The 17,603-nt window shown below is 42.5% G+C and overlaps 1 protein-coding gene across 1 annotated transcript in view; it reads left to right on the top strand.

The window, feature by feature from the left end:
- The window catches only part of LOC117345873 (alpha-tectorin-like), a 99,122-nt gene that overhangs the window by 18,972 nt on the left and 62,547 nt on the right, over nt 1-17,603 (top strand). Inside the window, exon 2 of the mRNA XM_033915142.1 lies at nt 4,931-4,969. Coding sequence (XP_033771033.1) covers nt 4,939-4,969 — 31 coding nt within the window. The 5' untranslated portion in view covers nt 4,931-4,938. The remainder of the gene's footprint in view (nt 1-4,930; nt 4,970-17,603) is intronic.

Raw genomic sequence — 17,603 nt, 5'->3', positions numbered from 1 at the left:
TGGCGCTGGGTCTGTAAATTTCATTCTGTTTCTCCTATCGTTACTCCTTTTCTTCCTATTTGCTTTAATAGTAATTTTTTTCTTGGGGTTGATGGGGTGAGCTTTGTTAGATGGGAAACAGGGGGCATTCATTATGTGTTTCAATTAGTTGACAATGATGGAAAGATTAAGTCCTTCGTTCAGTTGCGGTAGGAATTTGCTCTTCCTCCCGCTGATTATTTTGCATATATGCAAGTTCACCACTACCTTAATTCTATGCCCTCCGTTTCCCTCACGGCTCCTTGTCAAGAGTTGTTGTCTACGGCCTTTACTATTAGCTCCCAACTCCCTGTTCCTCTTAAATTTCATCATCGTCATTTGAAGGATGAGTCCCCCTTGTTTGACCAATCTAGATTGAGAGATGCATTGGCAAGTGACCTGTCAGTAGATATTTCCGAAGAAGTATTATGCACGCTGTTCGCAGGTTGCCTGCCTATCGTAAATATACTACTTTTTGGGAACAACATTATAAGCTTGTCTTCCGATTGTACATTTCTCTTAGAGGGCTTATCTCTCTGGTTTCCTAGAGTCTGCTGCTTGTCCGTGATGCCAGACCCCTGAGGCAGGCTTGGGACACATGTTTTGGACTTGCCCGCTATTATTTCTTTTTGGGATGCAATTTTTCTTTTTGTGGAGCGCATTTGGCACATAACTGTCCGCCGCTCTCCCTTGGTTTTGTTTGGCGCAGTCCCCCACTTTTCCCCCAGGATTCGGGGGGCAGCTGCCTTTCTTAAGTGGACGGGTCCCCCTTGCACTGAAATGTATCCTGCTCAAATGGCTTGACCAGGATGCGCCGGACTGCTCTCTCTGGCGGTGCCAGATGATTACTCTCTGATGTGGGAACGACGAGATGTATTGGATTTTTCCTCTCTCTCGAGGCGCTCCTTTCAGCACACCTGGGAACCCTTTTGGACTACCATGATGCCTATGGCACGTAGCCGCCTGCTTAACTGTTAATTGTCCTTGTCTTACATTCCTGCAGTCTCTTATCTTTTCCCAATTAACCTCCAGCTGTGCAGAGAGGGAAAACACAAACGCTCAGTCATTTGTAAGGTTAGACAGTCTAATGCACCAGTTCAGGGATTGCAGTGTTTCAGAGAGTAACTTTGATAAGCTCATACAGTTCAGCATACCCCAAACTTTAGATTCAAAACTATTAAGCAAAGCAGGTAAGAAACAAAAATAGCCAAACCTTGCCCATCTTTGCTCAGTTTGTGTCCATTGCCTCCAAACCTTCAGTAGACAGAGTTGGCACACCAATGTCCATCGGTTCACAGCTTTGCAAGTCCCTCTCAGCTGTGATCTCAAGCACTTCTGACATGTCTACCATGTCCCAGTCGTGGCTCAGCTCCTCTGGATTCAGTTCAGGAGAGGTGAGCTTTCTCCTGAGCTCACCCTGAAGCCTCCTCAGCTCCTCCTCTCTGTGACTCAGCTGCCCTGTTTTAACAGTCTTCAACTCGCCCCTCCCTGCTCTGAAGAGGGGGAAAGGAGAAAACTCTTCCTGCAGCTGTGTCTGCTTCTGTGACCACTTCCTTTTCTGATCCGGGTCTTCTGGGAGTTGAAGTTTCTTAACTCCCGGGTTCCTTTGAGCTCTGACTGCAGGCTTTGGAGAGTAGCCTGACACTGACCTGAACTCCCCTTGGAAGTCACTGTCTGGCTCTTCAAAGTTAGTTCCAGGAAAGTCAGCGCTTACATAATCCTCCGGGCCAACCTGGTCAGCTCTCCTACATAGGGGTTTACTGATCTTCTTCACTAACCCTGTGCCAAAGCTAGGAAGAGAGCTAGATTTGTCACAGCATACAGTTTCTGGAAGGAGCATAGAAGGAGGCAAGATGCCATATAGGGGCAGAGAGATGGCAAACAGTGGATGGAAGGAAGAGAGTAACAAGAAGATGAGGAAAGCAGAAACCAGAGAAGACAAAGGTAGAACAAAAATTTTCTATTTATTTATTGCTTTAGGAGACATATGTCACTATTTCTGTGGTGTTGCATTGTAAGCAGAGTTCAGCTTCTTGCTGGTTCAATTTAACCTTTGTCTATGTATTTCTATTTTATCCCCCCTTTTACAAAACTGTGGAGCGTTTTTTAGCACCAGCCGTGGTGGTAGCAGCTCTGATGCTCAGAATTCTATGAGCGTCAGAGCTGTTATCACCGTGGCTAAAATCCACACTACAGTTTTGTAAATGGGGGAGGAGTTAGTTTGTGATGACATATTCCATACTAGACGAAGGTGTTTTCTGTGTTCTGTGTGTTCGAAAGACATGGTTTTCTGTTAGGATTGACAGTGTAAGATTGATCTGTACTAGTCTGGCTTGTTTAGTTTTACAATGGGTATATAGCAGGGGTCTCAAAGTCCCTCCTTGAGGGCCGCAATTCAGTCAGGTTTTCAGAATTTCCCCACTGAATATGCATGAGATCTATGTGCATGCACTGCTTTCAATGCATATTCATTGGGGAAATCCTGAAAACCCGACTGGATTGCGGCCCCCAAGGAGGGACTTTGAGATCCCTGGTGTATAGTGTCCAAAGATCTAAAGGTGAAAAAACAGTGTGACAAGTCAGTGGCTGCTGCCAGAAGGATGCTGGGCTATATAAAGAGAGGCGTAGCCAGTAGAAGGAAGAAGATGTTGATGCCCCTGTACAGGTCATTGGTAAGGCCCCACTTGGAGTATTGTGTTCAGTTTTGAAGACCGTATCTGGCAAAGGACGTAAGAAGACTTGAAGTGGTCCAGAGGAGGGCAACGAAAATGATAGGAGGCTTGTGCTGGAAGACATATGAGGAAAGACTGGAAGCCCTGAATATATATACCCTAGAGCAGGGGTAGGGAACTCCGGTCCTCGAGAGCCATAGTCCAGTTGGGTTTTCAGGATTTCCCCAATGAATATGCATTGAAAGCAGTGCATGAAAATAGATCTCATGCATATTCATTGGGAAAATCCTGAAAACCCGACTGGAATACAGCTCTCGAGGACCAGAGTTCTCTATCCCTGCCCTAGAGGAAAGGAGAGACAGGGGAGATATGATTCAGATGTTCAAATACTTGAAGGATATTAATGTAGAACATAATCTTTTCCAGAGAAAGGAAAATGGTAAAACCAGAGGACATAATTTAAGGTTGAGGGGTGGTAGATTCAAAGGCAATGTTAGGAAATTCTACTTTACGGAGAGGGTGGTGGATGCCTAGAATCCCCTCCGAGAGAGGTGGTGAAGAGTAAAACTGTGACTGAGTTCAAAGAAGCGTGGGATGAACACAGAGGATCTAGAATCAGAAAATAATATTAAAAATTGAACTAAGGCCAGTACTGGGCAGACTTGCATAGTCTGTGTATATGGCCATTTGGTGGAGGAAGGGCTGGGGAGGGCTTCAATGGGTGGGAGAGTGTAGATGGGCTGGAGTAGGTTTTAACGGAGATTTTGGCAGTAGGAACCCAAGCACAGTACCTGGTAGAGCTTTGGATTCTTACCCAGAAATAGCTAAGAAGAAAAAATTTAAATTGAATCAGGTTGGGCAGACTGGATGGACCATTCGGGTCTTGATCTGCCGTCATCTACTATGTTACTATGTATTGATGTTGTACTGCTCACTGCAGTATGTAAGATGCTGCCTTTTCCTAGGTACTCATGTGTGACGTGTGGCTTGTTACTAAAAATCATGTTTTTCGTACAGATGGGGGATGTCAAAAAATGATGGGTCCCGGGTGTCACATATGCTAGGTACAGCTATAAACAACTCAGATGTGTTGAAAACCAATGTATGTAAAAACAACACTTTCAATGGGAGACTAATGTGGTCATAAGATGTTATAGTGGTACAAATTTTTTGCAGAAGCAATGAGAAACCAGTGCCAGCTCTTAATTGCTCAAAAAGAAGGAAAAAACCTCAGAAAAGGCCCTCCCACCGCCACAATAGTGGATGTAAGGTGGTTAAGCGATAACCTCATAGGCAAAACCTTCATTCAGAAGTGAGCAATTGAGTAAAAAACTGTGCTTCACATAAATGCTGAATTATAGATAGAGGAAAAAACCACTTATCTTGAGGCTGATCGGCACACTGACGGAGGCCAGCGTTTCACCGACAGGCTACATCAGGGTGTGACCCGACCGATCAGTCTTATGAAAAGCGAATACAAACGCTTCAAAAAAAGTCCATTTTTTGGGAGCCATTTTTTGGACTTTTTTTGAAGCGTTTGTATTCGCTTTCATAAGACTGATCGGTCGGGTCACACCCTGATGTAGCCTGTCGGTGAAACGCTGGCCTCCGTCGGTGTGCCGATCAGCCTCAAGATAAGTGGTTTTTTCCTCTATCTATAATTCAGCATTTATGTGAAGCACAGTTTTTTACTCAATTGCTCACTTCTGAATGAAAGTTTTGCCTATGAGGTTATCGCTTAACCACCTTACATCCACTATTGTGGCGGTGGGAGGGCCTTTTCTGAGGTTTTTTCCTTCTTTTTGAGCAATTAAGAGCTGGCACTGGTTTCTCATTGCTTCTGCAAAAAATTTGTACCACTATAACATCTTATGACCACATTAGTCTCCCATTGAAAGTGTTATTTTTACATATGCTAGGTACGCCACTGCCTATTACTAACAATTTTCAGCAGCATTATCCAGATATGTAATGCTTCTGTGAAATTACCAATTGGCTCGAGTGGGTGAGCCTTATCAGGGAAGGAGCTGCTTCTACTTGAATAAGTACAATATTGTCTCGAAGAAGAAGAAGAAGAAGAAGAAGAATATTAATGTTTTATTCTACTCTCAACTTACTGGTAGCAGTCTAACTACAGGATGCATGGTGCCTGTCTGTGCATTCCATTTTAAGTTCTAAATTGCTTAGCAGATTGGAATCCTGTTCAAATTATAATAATTTTGTGTGTTTTTCAATGACAGGAAGAGCAATGAAATCACACATCATCTTCTTGCTGCTGGGTGAGTAAGAAGTGTTGATGTTTAATTATGGTAGACTGGTTTTTCATTGACTAGCAGAATTAAATCAGGCAAGTGAGTGAAATCATCTGATGGTACCAGAACAGAAAGCTCTCCCAGTGCTGAGAACTAGTGTAAAATCTGAGCATGCAGCAGTCCTTCCCCCCCAATCTGCCAAACAATGCTGAAACAAAGCTATTTTATCACATTTGAAGAATCTTCTCGTAAGTAATGCTGTTTTCAATATTTTTTTGGTTTTATTGTTTCCTTAATATTTCTAAAAAGAATTATTACTTTAGAATATTTTATGTGAGCTCTTAACTAGTGCAGTAGGACAGGTCTTCCCTGTTAGTTAATGCAGACATATGTCTCCAGTGGCCTGGAAAAGTCAACTTTTCTGACACCATGGACATTATGACAAAGATGTCCTGCATTCTGGGATTTATTTTTGACTCCAAACTTATGTTTAAACCTCATATTGATAATGTGCTCTGCAATGGATCCTTTCTGCTTCAGTGTATCCATATCCTTCTTCTTTCACATGTCATCACTGCACTCTTTTTGGGCCTACCCTTATCTTCACTGAAGTGTCTACAACTTTGTTCAATCAACTGTCATCAAATGTCTACATAATGCACATAAATTTGATCACATAATCCCGTTATTCAAACAAGAACACTGGTTACCTATTTCTTTTTGGATTAATTACAAATTACTCCTGCTGATTTACAAGGGTCTCTTTCCATCTATTCTGGAGTACATTTCCAGTATACTCATTCCCTACAAGTATGCTTCCCCTCTATCCCTGCATTCTTCCCAACAAACTCTCCTCCATCTCCCTCCTCCTTCCATTACAAGACTCGATTCTGGAGGTCACGTGCTTTCCCTGCTCCCCAACGCCATCCCCATTTAAATCTTTCAATTTTCGGGGCTCCTCGCTACGATTTCTACTCTAATCTTGCCTGCAAGAAGAAAGATTGGTAGCGTGGTAAGCCTGCTTAAGCCAAGATGGCGGATCCCCCACCCGAACATATTTTACCACTTTCATCGGCCCACGTAGAAGCATTGAAATCAGTGGTGGTGTTGAAAGGTCACTTGGACACACAAAGTCAGAGGCGTGAAGAAAGTACAAGAGGTTTATTACAGCATACCGGACTCTAGTGCAGTTAACAGCCTGCTTACTAGAGTGTTAGAATCAGGAAATGCATGGACTTTTATGCCCTTTTCACTAAGCATACGCAAACTAAATATTTGCAAAAACTACAATTTTCATTTGTTACTTCTATAACTTTTCTACAATTATTATTGGTCCTAAGCCAGCACTTATGATAGGTTCAAGGATACAACTTATAGTCCTATAGGAAACTAGCTCATTTCTCTGCTTATCTAAATCTTAAAGGTCTAAATGTTGCATGTACAGAAGGGCAGGGTACATCATGGCTCAAACTCTTATCTATTTAGCTTACAATGTGGTAAGGTAGGGACATACATTTTAGGCAGATGAGGTCAGTAGATTGTACACTGTTTTCAGCTATGTAGGCCAGAGCAATATTTTAAACAACAGTTAACCATTTCATGACCCTACATTCCCCCCTTTCAGGCTGGCGTACCTAAGGAGCCAAGCCTGACAAAATAAAGTTAGGGGTCAGGAAAGTCAGGGTCCCCAGTGGGTAAGGGACGATACTGGGAGAGGGCAAGGGCCAATGCAGCAGTGGAACGGTTGACAGCAGAGTCCATAGTTCAGTGGAGCAGCTTTATGGCTATGGGGACCACACAGGGCAGGCAGCAAAGGAGCAGAGAAGACAGGGCAGCAACCAGCAAGATGGTCTTCAGTGCTGAACCAGAGGGCAACCAGGAGCCGAAGGCACCAGAGATCCAGTCTGCAGTAAGGTCACGCCAGATCTGGACAGGAACATGAGCCAGTTTGGTGATACGATCCACATCGTCCTCAATCACTTTACTCAAGTTCAAGGCAGCAGTTGGAGAGGTTGAATTTACCACAGACACCACCTTCTGTCTAGAGCTAGGCAGTTCTGATAGATAGCAGTGTGCTTTTTAGCATTCGCTCTGCCAATGGTACTCAAAGCTCGGGTGGTCTCATTAGTTATCAGTTCGAGTACAGCTTGTAGACAAATAATGCAGTTCAGCATATAGATTGGGGTCTGATAGCCCCATGTGTCATCCTCAGTCCATGTGGCAGGTCCGTAAACAGCAATGATCCATTCTGCAGGCCAGTCATCACTCCATTCACCTATTTTAAGGGAATTAGTGGCAGTAGACCACTTTTAGCGACCCTTGTTGTCAAATACAGGGGCTCCCAGGTGTTCACCATCGGCCAGCGGTAACAGGAAGAAGCTGGGACGGATCATGCAAAGTACACATGTACCAGTCCAGTTAGCAGGCAACTAAGAGTAGGCAAACAGATTACAGAGCCAATATCAACTATCAGGAGCTGACCATCATTCATAGGAAGTTTCATTAAGCAGTGTCTGAAGGGCGCTGAAGACAGTGGGAAGCAACAATGGAGGTTCGCAAGGCCCATCGTGAAGGTCGCGGACCTGATGTAAAAGTGAGGGTCTGTGAAGTCAGGTTTAACATGTCCAGCTGCTTTGCCTCCCATAGCCACTGTTCTCCCATACCAGTCCCTCCTCATACAAAACAATTGCTAACATTAAGAGTCTGACCTATAGTTTCAGCAAACTGTATAAACAGATTTCTAGTGATTACAGGATATCAGTATCTACTTTCATAATTTCATAAAACTGGGGAAACACCACAGAGTGATGGACAGGAGCACATGAGCGGGATACAATACGGACATATACATCAGTACTTGGGTCTCACCTTTTACCATCAATATACAATGCCATGCGGTCTCTGGCCTTCTGGACTTGGACATTGGCATTCCAGTTATATGGGTCAGTGATAGTGAAAACCATGGGATTACAGTGGCCTGTAGTACACAAGGGGCTGGAGCTAGGACCTATAGTAAGGGAGGCAGAGGGGATATTAGGGGGATATTTGTGTGGGTTATTGTGGGTAGCTCACGAGACACTTTCTCATAAAGGACAGGCTCCACCATTAGTGAAGGTTTCCTCATAGAGGCAGTTCTTAAAGGCATCAGGTTATACAGACATATATACCGTATTTGCCGGTGTATAAGACGACTTTTCAGTACCTTAAAATCCTCCCCAAAGTCGGGGGTCGTCTTATACGCCGGGTACTGTTTACATGCCCTTACTTTACATTAGAGAGCTGCACGGGGACGCCCCTAGGGTCGCGGGGATCCCGTGGGGACGCCCCCTAGGGTCGCGAGGATCCCATGGGGACGCCTCCGAGGGTCGCGGGGCTCCTGCGGGGCTGGATGCTCAGTCTTCTGGATGTACGCGGCTCTACTTCTCCCTACCTTCTCTGCTTGCAGCACAGAGCCGAACGGAAGTCTTCCCGACGTCAGCGCTGACGTCGGAGGGGAGGGAGGGCTTAAACAAAGCTTAAACAAAGCCCTCCCTCCCTCCGACGTCAGCGCTGACGTCGGGAAGACTTCCGTTCGGCTCTGTGCTGCAGGCAAGGCAGATAAGGAGAAGGAGAGTAGCCTCGCGGTTCGAGTGGCTACCAAGAGAGAGGGGCGGCCGCCCCGCCCCGGTTGCAGCACAGCCGGCCAGGTTCCCTTACTTTTGTGGCACTTCCCCGATCGACCGATAACAGCCCGGGTCCGACAATCCTCCCTGCCCTGTAGCCGCGAATCTAAATTACCTTCTTACAGCAGCTGTAAGAAGGTAATTTAGATTCGCGGTTAAGGGCAGGGAGGTTTGTCAGACCGGGGCTGTTGTCGGTCGGTCGGGGAAGTGCCACAAAAGTAAGGGGACCTGGCCGGCTGTGCTGCACCCGGGGCGGTAGAGAAGGTGTGCGGAAGAAGGGGTAGTCTTATACGGCGAGTATATAACAAAACTCTATATTTTAACTAAAAGTTGGGGGGTCGTCTTATACGCCCAGTCGTCTTATACGCCGGCAAATACGGTACTTAGCACAATAATAACGCTGTCAATCTAGGGAGCCACACAAAACTGTATTAGGGGCAAAACCATGACCCTGGGCAACATCAAATAGTACACATGTATCAAAATACAAACACAGGGCGAGTGGGGTCTACACTAAGAGTCTAGTTGATAAGTGGACCCTCAACATTATCAATGCAGATTTCCACCCACTTTTAAACTTCATCACCAGTAGGTTGGAAACAGAAAATACCCTCTGATGTTTGACACTTTCTGTACTTAACTCCTTCATGCAAACAAACATCAGGCAAAAGGGCTAGGGGCACTTGTTAAGTAAGAACATAAGAAATGCCTTCACCGGATCAGACCGAGGTCCATCTTGTCCGGCGATCCGCGCACGGGGTGGCCCATTTAAGTACACAATAGGAAAGAACTACAGAAGAAAGAAACATAAGTGAGGGCAACACAAATATCATATATATATATATACTAACATAGGAAACTCATTTTTCTTTCAGGCACAACTTAGAAAACTTCAAACAGTTATACTCAAGACACTTGCTAAAGGCAGTGGTGAACTACAGGCAGTCAATTAAACTCAAACACTTATAAAGAATTATATTCAGAACACCTGCTAAGTACAATGGTAAATATTCAGAACTTTTTGAGGTTCAGCTGAAGATCCGTGTTGTAGTGGAACCAAGTTTCATGTCCGGACACCTTGACAACTGTAAGAGAAGAAATTAGGACAGTAAAAGGACCTATCCATCTAGGTTTCAGGGGATATGACTTCCAAGTTTTAGCCATACTGTATTTCCAAGGACATACCCATGGACTTGTGTAGCTATCGATAGTGGGTTGTGGAGCTCTTGAAGGCCCTTAGCTAAGGTTTGGACCTGACTCTGGAAGATATCTGATCCCAGAGTAGCAAAAGAACCAGGGTCTGGATTCATAATAGGTGGTGGTCGGCCGAACATGAGCTCAAATGGGGACAATTTAGTGGGTTTAGATGGGGTGCATCTAATCTGAAATAGGACAGAGGGCAGCAGGACAGGCCAGGACAGATTGGTTTCTTCAATTCGTTTCGTTTCGTGAGTAGGGTCTTAAGAGTTCTGTTCATTCTTTCGACCTGACCAGAGCTCTCAGGATGGTAAGCAGCATATAATTTCTATTCAATTTGGAGGGCCTGAACAGTTTGTTGGACAACATCGGCAATGAAAGCAGGGCCGTTGTCACTGCCTATAGAAACAGGGAGACCAAAGCGTGGAATTATGTCGTTTAGGAAGTGTTGGGTTACTTCCCTGGCGCGTTCAGTAACGACTAGGAGGTGACTGAGGGAATGAGAAGTGGGCATGTGGGTGAAGTCTACAGAAGGAACCTGCATCGGATATGTTCCAAGGGTTGGTGTCCAAGAGGTGGCAGTCATCTGATTGGGGATTTTATTCTAGAACCGACAACACACTGTCGGACCATAATCTTTTGACAATTGTGTTGAGGAATGAATATGAGGGTATCCGCTGTGCTCGTGTTTGAAGTATCAGTGTGTCCACCCCCCTTTCAGGACAGACTGGCCCAAAATAGTGGGTGCCCAAGTCTGTTCCTGAGAAGTGTCTTGGGTGTATGGGTGTCCAGAAAAGGAATGAGACTGGCAGCTCGGGTTGTGCAGTCGGCAAGGGAATTGCCACGAGAGACAAGGTCCGTCACGCGTCTGTAAGCATGGCAGTGCATAACAGAAATACGTGAGGGTAGTTGTACGGCCTCAAGAAGGTCAAGAATGAGGGGAGCATGATGGATCAGGCGGCCGGAAGCTGTAATGAAACTTCAATATTTCCAGATGGTATAGCAAAACTTAACAAGGGCCCTATAAATCCGCCCGATTGTTTCACCAACTGCATTTTTTTTTTCTTAAGGGTTAATCTTTTATCACACAGTCTTTTTATAGCGTGACGCTTCCCTTTTAAAACCTTTATCTGGTTTTGTGAAAGCGGGATGTTACCTTTTAGGGTGTTGAGAGCGATTTCAGCTATAGCATCCACCAAATCATCAGATGCTGTATTCAGGATGGCTTTTCTGTGCTGCAGCGAGGCTTGGACTAAAAGTTTTAAAAGGGGCAGGTTTCTCTTTATACGGCTAGACATGTTACCTGAGACACGCCCCAGCGTATTTGAAGGGATCTGGTTATGTTTTCACAGCCTTTTACGAGTTGATTGTGGTTTTACACAATATACCATTGTCCAGTCTGGCGGGAAAATATCCGTTCTCAATCTGTAAGCCTCAGGCGTTGTGGTATTTAAGTCCACACAGAGATAGCCGTACGGCTTTCTGGTGGCATCCTCGAAGGCCTCTAAAAAGAATTTTGATTTTCCAGGGTACATCTGCCTAGCCAGAATGGCTATCTGTAACTTATCTCTAGGATTCTTAAAGAGAACCATGTATTTGGTGTTTAAAGTTATAGTCCGGCTTGTTTTACCCTGGCAGAAAACATTCTGAACTATATATATGATGCTCAGGTTTCTGTGATGTACGTACTTAGTAAAGGCATTCTCTATTTCGCCGCTTTTACAGGCAGAATCCATTAGATCATCTATAATAACCAAGTTTACTTTATGGGTTGGAAATATTCGGTCATCGTTAAAAGTATCAGGCAAAATGTCCGTAAAAGTAATAAAAGGATATTTATTTAACATTTCTTTATACAAAGGTTGCCAACAACTATAACACCAAAAAATATTGTCAGGTATGACAGACAATACACGGCCAGCGTGTTCTAACAGTTTTTTAACAAAGAAGCTCTTGCCTGAATTGGACGGTCCTGCTAACAGACAAGAGAAAGGGTGCGACCAGCGGGCATCCACCGTGCTAGTATCTGTAGGGTAGTATGCTGAACCCATCCTCCTCCTTCACTCTTTTGTCATACACAACTTGCTGTGTTTTTTTAATCACACCGGTCTCTATAGCCCACCTCTTTTTGTTTCTTATAATACCGGTTTGTTGCACCCCTATCTTTTTCTGGGGTAAACCCTCTGCACCCGGTTTGTAGTCAAAAACTAGATCTTTTAAACTAGTAAAATTGATTTTCTGGCTGTTTTCTACATTTAACGTTATCCCTTTCACTTTCATACAGGTCTTTCCACTTGTCAGTTTGTAACCGTATGTTTTAGGACCCGCTGATACATACTCAGTTATATGTTCACCGACAGATATCTCACTGGTGAGCTCCCCTAAATAATCGCCCAGAGGGGAGTTCCAGTCACCCTCGCGGCTCACAAATATCACAGAATCTGTATCGTGGTACAGACAACGTTCTTGTAGACTGTCTAGAAGTTTGTACAACTCTAAACGCGCATAGGCTATTGTAAAACAGACTATGAAAACATTATGAAACCTCAAATTCAGGGGAAAACAGATATTTAAAGAGATCATCGGGCTCTCTGATAATGCTAACGATAGGCAGGTTTGTCCTTTGACCAAATTTTCCCCACAGAGAATTTAAGAAAAGTTTTGCTATTTGGCGTTTAGCAGGGTTTAGCTGAATATGGTCTGCCCGCAAAAGTACACCTTCTTTTCTATAGAAATCAGAGATGCACATGTTTTGTTTTTCTGTATCATTGCACTACCGGGGGTAGTCAGAAGCCTCTTGTTTTTGACGGAGGTGTATTTTGATGTATTCAGAAAAGAGACTGTCAGATTTTTGCTCGAATTGCCAGATTTCATAGATTTCAACAATCACATAACCTTTTGCAATGGCAACAACCATCTGTCCTGCCACTTATTTCTGTCAAATGGGATGATCAGTGACACTCAAAAAAGCACACAGACAATATAAAGCATAAACAATCACACTTTATTATACATATATATATATAAGAATAAAATAGCATCACCGTATCTCAGGCAAACACTCTACCTTCACAATTGGGAACCCCTCAATAGATAGGCGAGTAGACACGGGAGACTGCCCCTTGAGACATCTTGGATCCTGTTCCTGGAGACGTCTTGGGTTCTCCTGTCAGGGTCAGAATTCTGGTCTTATATAGGATGCAAACTGCGGAGTTCATAGTAAAAGCATAAACAGCTGGTCCTGCTATTACGATTAGTCCTGCTCTTTTGTTCCTTGTTTTGACAACACCTAGGGCAAGGAGGTGTGGCAGAGACCGGCCCATCTGGCTTTATTGTCCTTTTGATGTTAATCGAGAGATACGCAGGCAAAAGGAAGTCAGGAAACAAGGAGGTGTTTCAGTTCACTGTCCCTTTGATGCTATCGGGCGACACGCAGGCAAAAGGAAGTCAAAGAAGCAGAATTTCTGAAGTACCCTCACGTTCTACAACCACATCTTTCTGTGTCATTTTCATGATTTCTGCTCTGTAGAGAACACATGCCTGTCACAAAATAGCCACATCCTGTTGACAGTAATAAGCCAGCTTTTTTTGCAAATCAAACGTCTTGTGCTGGTTGTCCTTGTACCATTTTAAAAATTCCTCTTTTTCTTCAGGCATCATGTTTCCCACACCATAATGCTCCATATCCGGCATATGCCCCACATAGTTTTGATTTTCCTGAGTATTAAAAAAATGCAGGAAATAACCCTTACAGCCTGGAAAACCTAAGGCCTTTGGAAGTTTCCTAAGTTTCATAGGTAGGAAATTTAGAGAGTCTATGAAACGAATAGCTAAAGGTTCTACTATGATTTGTAAAAGCTTACCACCTTGAACCAACAGATCTGTGTCCATCTTTTCCTTTAACAGTTGGCTAAGAACAAAATACCCGTCATAGCCTTTGGCATTATGGGCTATGAAGGTATAGTCTTTAAATTTTTTGTCACAAAAAATCTGTATAAAGGCAAAAATACACTCAAGACCCTTGAATTCCCATTTTCTTGTTTCGTACAAGTCCTCGGCATATATGTAATTAAGAATGTGCCAGCCCGTTTCCTGCATATATTTGCAATCGTAAATAATATACTTTTCAGATGTTTTGAGTTTATCGATGGGTGTCATAAAACATAAGTGTATGTCATCACCGCTTAAGGGTTCACTGCATAGCTTACACATCCTACCCTTACATTTATGTTTTTCGTTCACATAGGACTCACATTTCAGACACAGTGTTTTAGATAAACACTCCACTTCTTTTTTCTGTGCCAGCTGCATATGTCTATCTAAACAGTCTTTAGAGCGACAACACATCTTGCAATTAGGATACCTCTGCTGTATACCGTCATTGTTCAAACATGTCTGTGTCGAACAAAGACGACACCATAACATACAGGAGTGGTCGTGACTATAGGGCTTCTGGCAAAAAGTACAGAAATTATGCTCCCCGTAGAATTTTTTGACATCGGTTATGCTGTAGAAATGATCGTCATGTAGCAATAAGAAAACCGTTTTTGGATAAACGGGCTGGTCTGATGTTTTAAAGCAACACCACGAGTTTGTATAAAACACAACTCTTATATTTATCTTTAAATGTTATTCTATGGTTGCTACATCATTGAGCATGACTTTTTTATGTACCGACCACCCCAAATCATTATGTAGCTTTTCAGCACCTATTAACAGTTCAGCATCTGTGAGTTTTACGGGGGACATAAGTGCTGTAAGGCTACCGGCAAAACACAGGTTATTGCCTGTGTTATTCAAATCTATTAAATACATCCTTTTTTTCTGCAAAATCTGGCTAAACAGTATAGATTTTAACACCCTACGACCCCCACCACCCTTGTTTCTTATTACAAGTACAACAACACGGAATAAATCACAGACCTGTATTTCTCTGTGACTTTGAAGGAGTTTAGCAATCTGGTCTAAGAAATCATCAGCATCTAGCGATTCGGGATTTAATTTACCAGAAAACAAGGAGTTGTGAAAAAGTGACGAATGTAGATGCATTTGTACGTAGTCACCGGGCGATACTCTGTTGCTAACATCGTCCATGATATGTTGAATGCCTTGGCGTATAGCATTTTGAGCATCACGTAATGATGTTATCCTGTCTAAATTAATGAAACAAAATTCTTCTGAATAAAGTACACCATGAAACTTGCCCAGTTTACGATCCCATCTTTTCACAAACTGGACATAGCTGATTGGTTCTGTATCTTCAGAAGGACCTAATGCACCCTTATTTGAACCATCCTCTGACACTTTGCTGCTATCAGAATAATTATCAACTTCATAACATTCTCCTTCTTCTGTGCTGTTCGGCTGTGCTTCTGTGCTGTTAAACTTTTCTGTCGGCTTCACGGTATCTGCTTGTGACTTTCTAACATTTTCTTGATCTACAATTTATAACATAGCATGACCGTTAATACTTTTTCCCCTTTGAGGATCTGTCTGTGCTTAACATTTTCTTCATCAACCATTATAAAAGTAATGACATTTTCTTTTACACTAGTCTCCTTACAAAATTAGAATACTTACTATTTCGTTTATCTTTTGGTTTCCTGTAAGCACCTTTGGGCTCTGATTCCCCGTCTAAGAAGCTTTTACTATGCGATCTTTTCCTGTTATACTTTTCCGTCAGGTTCATGGTATCTGCTTGCGACTTTCTAACATTTTCCCGATCCACAATTTATAACATAGCATAACCGTTAATACTTTTTCCCCACCCTTGAGGATCTGACTGCCTAATATTTTCTTGATCAACCATTATAAAAGTAATGACATTTTCTTTTAACCCTAGTCTCCTTACAAAACCAGGATACCTACTATTTCGTTTATCTTTTGGCTTCCGGTAAGGAGCCGGTTGTTGGTTAGAACTTGTCGATGTAGAAGGTGTCGGCTCTCCAGCCGTTTCTTGCTCTAATCATAACGTAAAAAAAAGAATGTTTTGTAGATGCTGTTTTTAAAAACCAACATATGTGCCAGATAATACATTTGTCACTTACTGTTTAATATCTGTTGTCTTTTTCTGGTAAGAGATAGTTTATTTCTACCATCAGATCCCCGTTCCTGTTTTTAAATGCAATGATAGATTCAGAGAAAGAAAAAATGATATCCCTAAAACCATGTAGTTTTTTTTTAAATTTATGCAGATTTAATAGTTACAATATCAGATGATACAAGGAAAAAAAGGATCTTAACATAATTAACAGTAATTATACATATAAACAAAATTCCTTTCAAAGCCCACAACAAGTGAGAAGACATGCCACCAATCAAATTATGAAAAAGAATAAAAAGAAAACTAAGAAGTGGTACTTGATTCATCCGCATGAATCTAGACCCTTCCATTTTATCTGGGACTCTTACCTCCTCCTAATTCTCAGTTATGAAACACGTTGAAAATAAAGTTCATATCTGTTCTCGAACTAATAAGAATTGTTGCAATTGAATAGGATCCCAAAAAACATATTCAATGTCTTGTAGTTTAACAAGACATTTACATGGAAATTTTAAATAGTATGATGCATCAAGAGCTAAGACCCTTGGTTTTAATTTTAGAAATTCTTTCCTTCTAAATTGTGTAGCTCTTGATACATCAGGAAAAATCCGAACCAAATCTCCACAAAATTTTGTCAGCCTATTTTTAAAGTAAGTTTTCATTATTAACATTTTGTCTGTCTCACTCATGCACGTTACTACCAGAGTGGACCTACTCTGGATCACATCCTGACTAACCTCCAAGAACTCTGTCAGATTTATTTCATTAGTAACCAAGTGGTCCACCTCCTGGGCGGATTGTATTTTCTTTTGTGGAACATAATAATAATTATTTATTGTAAAAGTTTCCGCATTGGGTAATCCCAATATTTCTTTAAAGTATTTCCTTAACAAAATTTCAGGAGACAATAGATGAGTTATTGGGAAATTAACCAAGCGGAGATTTCTCGCTCTATAAACATTTTCCATCATTTCCATTTTTGAGTGTAACACCGTAGAATCCTTAACGGCAGATACTGAGATAGTTTGAAGTGCATTACTTTGTGTTTCAACCACATTTAATCTTTTATCCAAACAATTCAAATTAGAGTCCACATTTTCAAATTTTTGAGACACAGATTGTGAAAAGTCTAACGTTCGTTTCACTGTTTCTCTGAGAATCCCTTCAACTCTAGACATACTTAGCCACAAATCTTTAAGGGTAATATCCTGTGCTTCCACTGCCAGTGGTTGATCCTCTACTACACTGTTTTTAAATACCGCATCTTCTCCACAATGTGGAGCTCGGCACGGTTTACAGGAGTTGGGATAGAACGGAACTCCAATGGAATTATAGAAATAAGTATAAAGAGAGGTTAGGGCTTAGAGTACCAGAGAGGGGAAGAAAGTTACATTTTGGAGAATAGCCAAGTTTTCAGATGCTTACGGAATAGTTGAAGGGAACTCAAGTTACGAAGAGGGGAAGTAAGATTATTCCAGAGCTGAGTGATTCTGAAGGGGAGGGAAGACCCTAGTTTACCAACATGGGATATGCCTTTTAAGGAGGGGAAGGATAATTTTAGTTTTTGGGTGGATCTGGTGGAAATTGGATTTGAGGAATTCCAGGATAGTGGAATAAAAGGAGGAAGGATGCTGTGTAGGATCTTGAAGGTTAGGCAGGCACATTTAAAGTGGACCCTGGAGATAACAGAAAGCCAGTGGAGCTTGGACAGGAGTGGTGAGACATGGTCAAATTTACTTTTTGCGAAGATCATCCTAGC

Source organism: Geotrypetes seraphini, chromosome 11 (assembly GCF_902459505.1).
Source record: "Geotrypetes seraphini chromosome 11, aGeoSer1.1, whole genome shotgun sequence".
Taxonomy (NCBI): domain Eukaryota; kingdom Metazoa; phylum Chordata; class Amphibia; order Gymnophiona; family Dermophiidae; genus Geotrypetes; species Geotrypetes seraphini.
The sequence above is the reverse complement of the archived record's forward strand: the minus strand, read 5'-3'. Positions and strand labels throughout refer to the sequence as shown.